A 9,136-nucleotide genomic window follows, 5' to 3' on the forward strand; every position below is an offset into this window, starting at 1 on the left:
CGTGGACACAAACATAATTTAATGACTGAAGGGCAACGGTATATGTAACCTTGGAGGAGTTGAAGGAATATGTAGGTGTTTTATTATTAATTTTCAAAAGGTATGTTCCGCACTGTTTCTCACCAAAATTTTGATGAAAGAACAAACTTCAAATACATTTAGGAGGCTGTGATTTTTTTCAGCTCTGTGGGTTAGCATAAACACTAGCAATAAATCGGCAAACTTTACCTCGACGGAAAAAATGCTAGATTTGCAAATTAAATATCGTAGTGTGATTTAATTTTTAATGCTGGATGGGCAATACGTGTCGCAGATTTATGATTGAATGCTTAAAATTTACGATGAAAACTGCCCAACACAAAACACAAATTCAATTGATTTAATAATTTTAAATGATGGCGAAACGAGGTCTCGGGCAAAAAGTCGCCAGGACGCTCAAAATCCGTTTCTTCCACAGAAAGGCTCTGGAAACTAGAAGAACCAATAATGAGAGATCCGCGATTGAAACTGTCCTATTTAGCAGATGAGATGGGTGTTCCAAAACCAGCAATTTGTTCCATGTTAACTGAAGACTTAGGTATGAAAATGGATTCCGTCCGTTGGGTACGAAAATTGCTTTCGGCATCTCAAAAACATGATCGAGTCGACTTTTGCAATGCCAATTTTAACCTATTAAATGAAGACTTGAACCTGCTCAATATTTTATTAGCTAAATATGGTACCTGAGTTTACTATTATGACCCGGTGACCAAATAATAATTCCCTCAATGGAAGCAGGAGGGGTTGCCACCGCCCGAGAATTGAAAAGTGCAAAAATCTGACAAAAAATTGATGATGACCATTTTCAAGGATATCAAAGGTCCCCTCCTTATAAAATTTATTGCTGGAAATACTACAATAAATGGGGCCGCGTATGCAGGTACCCAGAAGGAGCTGCGTCCTCCGGTTGAAAAGAAACGTGGGGTCAAAATATAGAGTTGGCCTTTTTTTAGACGACAACGCTCCTCCTCATACCTGGCTTTTTGCGAGGGATAGTGCAGACGAAAATCGCTTTGCCTGCACAAACCACACCCCGTGCAGTTCAGACTTGACCCTTAGTGATTATTATTCGTTTCGAAACTTAAAGAAAGACATCAGGGGAAAACGGTTTTCGGATGATAGTGATATGAAGTCGTAAATTTTGGCATATTTTCGAGGTAAATTTTAATGGGTTATTGCTAGTGTTAATGTTAACCTACAGAACTGAAAAAAATCACAGCCTCCTAAATGTATTCGAAGTTTGTTCTTTCATCAAAATTTTGGCGAGAAACAGTGCGGAACATACCTTTTGAAAATTAATAATAAAACACCCACGTATAAGTCTCATATCATATTATCTCATATATAAGTCTCATTTCATATATTTTCTTGTTTACGTAAATATGTATATAGAATGGAGTAACAAGAAACTGATTCGACAGATACATCCGTTATTTATGAATTTTATAATTTCAAATTAGTAATTTTAACCTGATAAATATACTATACTTCTCTGATCAACCTCTGGTATATTGCAATCTAAATATGAAAATGAATAAGGTTATCGACAACACTAATAATTAATGTGTATGAATGAATCCAGATAAATATTGGATAATTTCGCTTTCCTTAGTTTTTAAAGAACATTCCTATCTCGTAGAAATTGGGTCTTTTTGTCGGATCCATTTCCCAGCATTGTTTCATCAGAGCATAACTAGAATTGAACTTGTAGTTAGCAAAATATATATTCTATGATAATTGCAGGGAAATGCGAAAATATTGTTTATACGTTTCATCGTCGCAAGATGACGGACATGGGAGTCTTTGTCCGCTATTAAGGAATCTGATAAGGTCCACCATTTCGCCCATATCCGGATACGGCTCTTCACCAAAGCTAAATATTTCCCAAATGGTCACCCCGTAAGACCAGATATCAGATTCTTTGGAGAATTTCAGCCCCATCAGGGACTCGAAGCTACTCCACTTCATGGGAATCCAAATCTGGGAATTTTAAGCAATTTTAGAACCCGTCAAATTTGTGTTAAATTATTCTTCTAAGACAACTCACATGACCTCCATGAACTTTTTTGTAATACAAGGCGTCATATAGCTTCTTGGACAATCCAAAATCACTGATTTTAGCCGTTAGATTCGTCGAAAGCAGTACATTGCGAGTTGCAAGGTCAACATGTAGCAACTAAATAATTAAAACAAAAATAAATCTCTTCGTTTGGCAGAAAATATTTACATATAGTACATGAAAATCATTGTTATGATACATTTTTCATCGTCAAATAATCCATCCCATTTGCAATTTCGGCTGACCATTTTCGAATCTCTTTCTCCGTAATTGTGACGGGCGGTACGTCCAGCTGAGGAAGAGAGTGTGGATCTGAACTTCTAAGTAAATCGAAAATACTTACATATGTGATTTAATGTTATAATTGCATTAAGTTATTTCATAAATCTTCAGAATCAAGGATTTTAAGCATGTATAGATCTCTAAGGAAACCCCAGAAAACCATTTACATTCTGAATTATTCGGATTCATGACATGGCCACTAATATGTATCTAAGTTTTTACTAACAGTGCTTCAATTGATGAGGTGTCTTCGTAAAAAACATATCCCTCTTTTTTCAATTGAGTATTAATTGAGTAATTCGAAGTCTTTTGGTAATTCCGAGCCTGAAGAAGATAGCTGTGCAAATTTCCCTCGCAAAGCTCCATCAGGCAGAGAAATTCCCCTGCATCACAATTTTCCAAATACGATAAGTAAATTTGAATAAAGATAGGGCGATTTATAAATAAATTTTACATACATTTTTTGGGATGGAAATTACAATAAAATCCCAAAAACTCGACCACATTTTCGTGTCGACCGACACACGACATTATTCTAATTTCGTTCATGAGTAATTTTAAATCATCAATTCTGGCAGTTAATTCATCCACAGTTTTTATGGCGCAGTGCACCTTCTGCTGATCTGATTCCGAAGTAATGATGCCTTTGTAGATGACGCCATAGTTTCCGCGTCCAAGTAAAATATCTTTGAAAACTGAAATCATTTGAATATTATTAATTTAGGGTCAATTTGGTCAATTTAGGGTCAATTTGACAAACTTATCTAATTAACTTTTTCGCGTAATAATATCGTGTTGACGATACATAACAAAATAACTGTAAATACGCCGAAATGAATAACCATCAGAGAATAGGCAATTTATAACCTTCAATGTTCTGCTTCTTAACAGAATATTCCTCATTTAGTCCATTGTTGTTAGTACTGATGGTGATTGAGTTTACTAAATCCACTTCCGGTCCTGCTTGTGCACAAGTCGTTACCTCCCCTCCTCCATTAAATAGTTCATTCCTAAGTTGCTCAGTCTCTTCCACCGTGAAGCTGACCTTGTATTTCCTTCCCTTCACGAAATAAGTCAATCCTACCGCTGCAGCGACCAGTGCAATTAAGCCGACCACAATTCCAGTGATAGTCCCCCCTTAAAAGTCACAATTTGCATATTCATGTATGAAGGAAGATGGTGCACATATTTGCATATTTACTTGCGTACCAGAAAACGAAACCCCGCCATCAATAGTCTTGGGTCCGCAGATGCAGTCGAAAGTGTTAAATTGCAAGTACACCTCGTCATTCGTTATGTTTCGGACAAAAAACTAATCACAATTTGGTACAATAATTAAGTATAACTAGTACGTAAATATTCGGCGATTTATACTGGCAAATGCTTACTTCTGACACGATTGACGTCGTCTCAGTAAACTCGATAAAATCTTGGGCAGCCGATGCACGCACGCTGCAACCAGAATTGACACGAAGAGATCGAATTACGGCGAAATTACTCGGCTTAAAGGACGGACGTTTATCGGTAAGACGAATGGCGTCAAAATGACAGGATTGGCAACCGTTTTCCTGATAAAGTACGGCACACGTGTCAGTATCCAAATTTTGCGGTTGACACGACACATCATTTTGTAGGATATCTCCCGGTTTTGTGCAGCCATTATTATTAAGTGGTCCATTCTGTGACAAATCACACTATTAACGTTGATCATTAATAGTAACAATTTTTTTACTTGATTGCCACTCATTACCATGCAGCCGCAACTTATCGAAACTGTGGAGAAATTTCTATCCTAAAAATGTTCGGAAAAACGTAATGTTAGTTTTATTTAATTAGCAAATAAGTTAATTGTCACCGTCGTGTAATTATTTCGTCCATCTTGGGTAAAGTGGAGACACTCCCCGGAAAATGCGCTTTCCCCGATGTGACAAATGGTCACGAGACAGTTGGGATTCATCACGTTAATGAACTTTGTGCCTTCTTTCATGGCGTAAGACAGTGACTCAAATAGGGGAATTTCCCAAATCGTTTGTTCCATGATGTGTGCCAAGGTGTAATTCCCGCCGAAAAAGTGGTTTGTCGTGATGTTTCCGCAAAATGATGGATCTATACTTTATATAAAATTGTCATGCTGTCAAAAGCACCGCAGTACAGATACTCATATGTACTTGAAAGTCGTGATAAGTGAAGATTGTGAAACTAGATATGTATTGCGAATTTGAGCGAAATGCAAAGCTATGTACCTATGTAGAGTATGTACTTATGTTCAATAGAACCTTTTTGCCACACCGGGATCTTCTAGCGAGTTATATAAAAAATCAAGCCAAAAAGGAGGAATCAGAAAGCTTTCGTTGAATGGCAGCTTCGAAGAAAAATATTGGGGGCGAAGTTCACACGTACGGCTTGACTATCGCCCCCTGGAAAAAAATGGAAAGTTACTCAAAAATTGAACCTTGCAGCTGCAGCCAGTATTTTCTTCAAAAGGGCCATTTTGCGGAAAGATCGCTGCCACGTGATTCCTAATTTTTGGGTTTATTTTTTTCAGAGCTGGGTGATTATTGGTTTTTGAGGGGTGATTAAGGATTATGGATTAACCACAAAATAATGTTGATTGTGATTAAATTATTTTCGTGAAATTAATGCATGTCCGGATTAATCTGGATTAATCCATAAATTCTGGAATTTTCCGGATTATGGATTAATAATCCGGATTAATTTTGTAATTAATGATTTTGTAAACTATACATATCTAGTGTGACAAACTGCAAATATGTATTTGCACATAAAAATATTTATTTAAAACACCAGTTTCAACTGATAAAGCACGAGCCAGCGAGTACTTGTTGACTCCTCAAATAGTAGCTGGCAAGACACAATTGTGAGAACTTGAGACCTCAAGTTACACCGTTGACCGTGTGATGAAATAGAACTACAGGAATTAAACCGAGTAATCCAGACTGAGGATTAATCATGAATAAGTAATCATGATTGGGATTAATCTGGATTAGTAATCCGTAATCACGACTATGGATTAATAACATCTAATGGGATTATTCCCGGATTAATTCTAATTCCAGAAAAATCGGGATTATGGATTAGGAAACTCTGATTGCTGGATTAGGGATTAATAAGGATTATCCCAGCTCTGATTTTTTTAACTCACTGGACATCCTCAGTGCAGCTTATTGTTAGTAGGAGTTCCAGAAGTGCTAAATTTTATATTACGCATTTTACATAAGCATTTCGGACCTGTCAGATTAGCCGATTGTGGTGGACGAGTAGGTCTGTTTCCTGGCACAGTGGGGGCATCACTGTAAAACGAATTTAGGTAACTATATTGCATATAAATATTCAGTAGAATTTTTAAACATTTAACTCACCGTGAGCAACAGTAGCATTGCCCCTTCGGTATCGTGCAGTTAAAATCCGATAGAGATTTTATACACGTGTAACTAAATCGATTGGCATGCAAATTTTGTGTCTCGCAAAATGCATCTCGACTGTCATAATCGTTCAGGAAACAATGCGATTTGGGGTGCTCTTCCGAACAGCAGCCATAGTAAACGTAACCTGGTGGGAAATTCTTGTTGCAATACGTATTCACATATGGCTGAAGAAGGGAACGCGATGATGTGGGGGATATTTTTGGCACAAGGGATAAGGTATCGACTCCATTGTCGTCTGCATGGCAGATTAAGAAGTAACAGCTTAGCTGGGCAATTAAAAATATAAATCGCAACATTTCACCACAATTGAGTAGTAGACCAAAACTAAATGTCATTTTGTGGAAATGTTATGAAATATACGGATAAAACCTGACCTACTTGGAGAATTACATGATTGTCTGCTTTGATTGTGAGTTCCTTCTTTTGTCATTTGTTTGCGATATGGGTTGAGTGATGAAAGGATTTTTAGCTGATAAGGACGCACTGTGACTTTACTGAACACAGTGAGTATAAATAGATATGTAGATACATGCGTTAAATGCATAATTATATAAATAGATTACGTATGTACGTCAGTTTAATTTTTTTCATAATCGCATGCGAGTGCATTGAGGTGTCTGCAATAGGTCCAAATGGTGACCTGCGCGGCCGGACTCCTGCCCCTATGGGCACGAATCCTCCCCATATAATACATACATGTACGTCGGTTTAAATTCGTTGGAATTAATTGATTTTTTTTACTGAAGACGAATCGGCCTTACGTAGGTAACAGGTGGCCCACTGAAACTGTACGCTAAATAAGACGCTATAGCTTTAACAGTTTTTGCGTTACAGAATTCTAGTAAATTTTAGTCGAAGGCCAGTTAATTTCTGATTAGAAAACAATTTTTAGTTTCGAAATTTCCTCCCCCCGCAATAATGCAGCTCTCAAGACGCCGCCTGCAGTCCTTTTCCGAAGCACGCACTGAATTCGTGGACATAGTGTTCCATTTCGTGATCAAAAAATTTTTTCAGACCTCTAAACTTCTACGAGACTTAGAACACACCTTTGCCCCTAACTTTGACCATTTTTCATATTCCGGTGATTCAAATCCAGCAAACATGATGACCATTTCTAATTGGAGATAAAGACCGGAATTTGGTTTTTTAGCTACGCTTGGGTCATTTTTTGCACTATAAGTTCGTGCTGAGTCCTGCTGAGAGGTCCCATCGATTCCATTGAATTGGATCTCACTTAGGGGATGTACCACGGACTCAAAAACATATTTTAAGAAATTTAATTCCCCCATCTCCCCCCAATTTTCAGCAAAATGTAGAGAAATTACCCCAATTAGCTCCCACCCGCCAAAATCATCAAAAAACCTGGATAATGTGACTTTCTGACCTTTTGTCTATATTGGGGGATGTCTCTGACCGATTTTGCGTAGATTAGGCCAACTCGCTTGTTAAAAGATTTTTCCGATGTGAAAATCTCCTCATTTGTAAAAATAATCCTGCTCACTTTTTTGGAGCGTACCGTTTGAGGTGACTGCTGCATTTCTTTAATCTAGCTTTCCTTTGGGGTTCGATCAGGCTGTGGCAAGTACCACATTTAAAAGTCCTAAGTCTATGGTTCAATTTGAGCACTCATTGGATAATTTACATCGACACTGTCAGCAGTGAGCCCGGTTTCCGTTGGAATTTCGTGAATTTCTTCGGATTCCAGGCTTGAGAGGCTTCCCGATGGGTGTGGTCCTTGGAGGTTTTCAAAAACGTTTTTATAGTCCGTTGGACTAAATTAAAGTTCACGTTAGATTCCTGTCACACTTTTCAAATTCTCTATTTCTCGTCCCATTTTTTTGGTGAAAAATTATCGCCGCCCGCGTCTCTTCAATATTTTCCCTGCTGGTATACTTTGCAAGATTTTACAAATTGATCAATGTTATTTATGCAAAATCGGATGAGGAATCTAATGCAAATATCAGATTTTCATTATTTCCAGCGGTTTTAATGATAAGCGCTAGGTACAGCTACAGTGGGCCCAGTAAGTATGTATCTTAATAGCAATACAAAAATTTAATATTACTGGAGCCAAATTAAAATGTTTTCAGTTTCTGGTAAATGCATGTACATAATTATAATTAAAAATTCGAGTATTCTACTTACAATGCGATGACGCCAGCGGTCTCGCTCCGATTTTGACGAAACGACGATAATTATGTACCCTTAGATCAATAATTAGACACGTGTTTCAAGATTTTTCATAATGCTCAGTTTAAACGAAATTATGACGAAATCCGTGAACAAGAATTCCCATTTTCACCGTGACATTTTTCTGGCAAGGGAGAAAAATACAGATTCTCCATTACGGAGTCCATCATAATTTCGTCTAAGCTTAAAATGTGTGAGCATGAAGTGTTTTTTCCGATTTTATGTTGATTGTACAAATTTTGAAATTTTGAAAATTTCCAAAAATTTCCAAAAATTTTTGAAAATTTCTGCAATTTTTGAAAATTTTTTCAAAAAGGCAACAAACCAAAATCGTAGAAAATCACTTCGTGTCCACCAATTTTAAGTTTAAACAAAATTATGATGGACTCCGTACTGGAGAATCTGTATTTTTCTCCCTTGAGAGAAAAATGTCACGATGAAAATGGGAATTTTCGCTCACGGATTTCATCATAATTTTGTTTAAACCGAGCATTATGAAAAATCCTGAAACACGTATCTAATTATTTATCTAAGGCTACATAATTATCATCGTTTCGTCAAAATCGGAGCGAGACCGCTGGCGTCATCGCATTGTTAGAAATGTACTTGTTGTAGGTAAGTATTAACCACTTCGCCCCTATAACGACTATGTGGCGTATTTGACCTTTACGCCGAATACGACTATGTGGCGTAAGTTCCCTTGGCTCCGAAATACGACGATGTGTCGTATTGACCCTTGACAACGGAAACGACTATGTGGCGTATTTTCCGTTCCCACCGGCATACGACTATGTGTCGTATCCAGAAAAAAAATTAGGTCATTGCTCTTCCAAGTATAGTTTTGAGTCAACAATCCGCCATTTGGGCGGGAAAATGAATTGCCTCTTCGGAACCAATGTTATACAGGGAGGTAAAAACAATTTATAGCCAACTGGCTATTTCTAGCTAACACGCCCAGTTTTGAAAACTGCTGTGAAATTGTTTTTCTCGGATTTAGAACGCCCCAACGACATTTTTGGCGGGAAAACTAACCACTGGAGCCGATGAAATCTTGTTGGGCGGGAAAATTAAGAGATTGTCTGGAAAGTAGCATATAATTTTCCCGTTAAAATTGAGTTAT

The 9,136-nt window shown here is 37.4% G+C and overlaps 1 protein-coding gene across 1 annotated transcript; it reads right to left on the bottom strand.

Annotated features, from left to right (window-relative positions):
• Nucleotides 1–1,382: 1,382 nt before the first annotated feature.
• Nucleotides 1,383–6,214, bottom strand: LOC118435958 (mast/stem cell growth factor receptor Kit-like). The gene is made up of 14 exons (XM_035852519.1): nt 5,761–6,214; nt 5,630–5,691; nt 4,236–4,486; nt 4,131–4,172; nt 3,769–4,059; nt 3,590–3,692; nt 3,248–3,517; nt 2,839–3,075; nt 2,607–2,763; nt 2,298–2,418; nt 2,087–2,215; nt 1,808–2,019; nt 1,647–1,732; nt 1,383–1,557 (listed from the first exon to the last, which is right to left on the bottom strand). Exons 1-13 carry the CDS (start codon nt 6,159–6,161, stop codon nt 1,648–1,650), a joined length of 2,361 nt encoding a protein of 786 aa, XP_035708412.1. The 5' UTR covers nt 6,162–6,214; the 3' UTR covers nt 1,383–1,557; nt 1,647.
• Between the last annotated feature and the right edge of the window lie 2,922 nt (nt 6,215–9,136).

The sequence above is a fragment of the Folsomia candida genome, unplaced genomic scaffold (genome assembly GCF_002217175.1).
Source record: "Folsomia candida strain VU population unplaced genomic scaffold, ASM221717v1 Fcan01_Sc005, whole genome shotgun sequence".
Taxonomy (NCBI): Eukaryota; Metazoa; Arthropoda; class Collembola; order Entomobryomorpha; family Isotomidae; genus Folsomia; species Folsomia candida.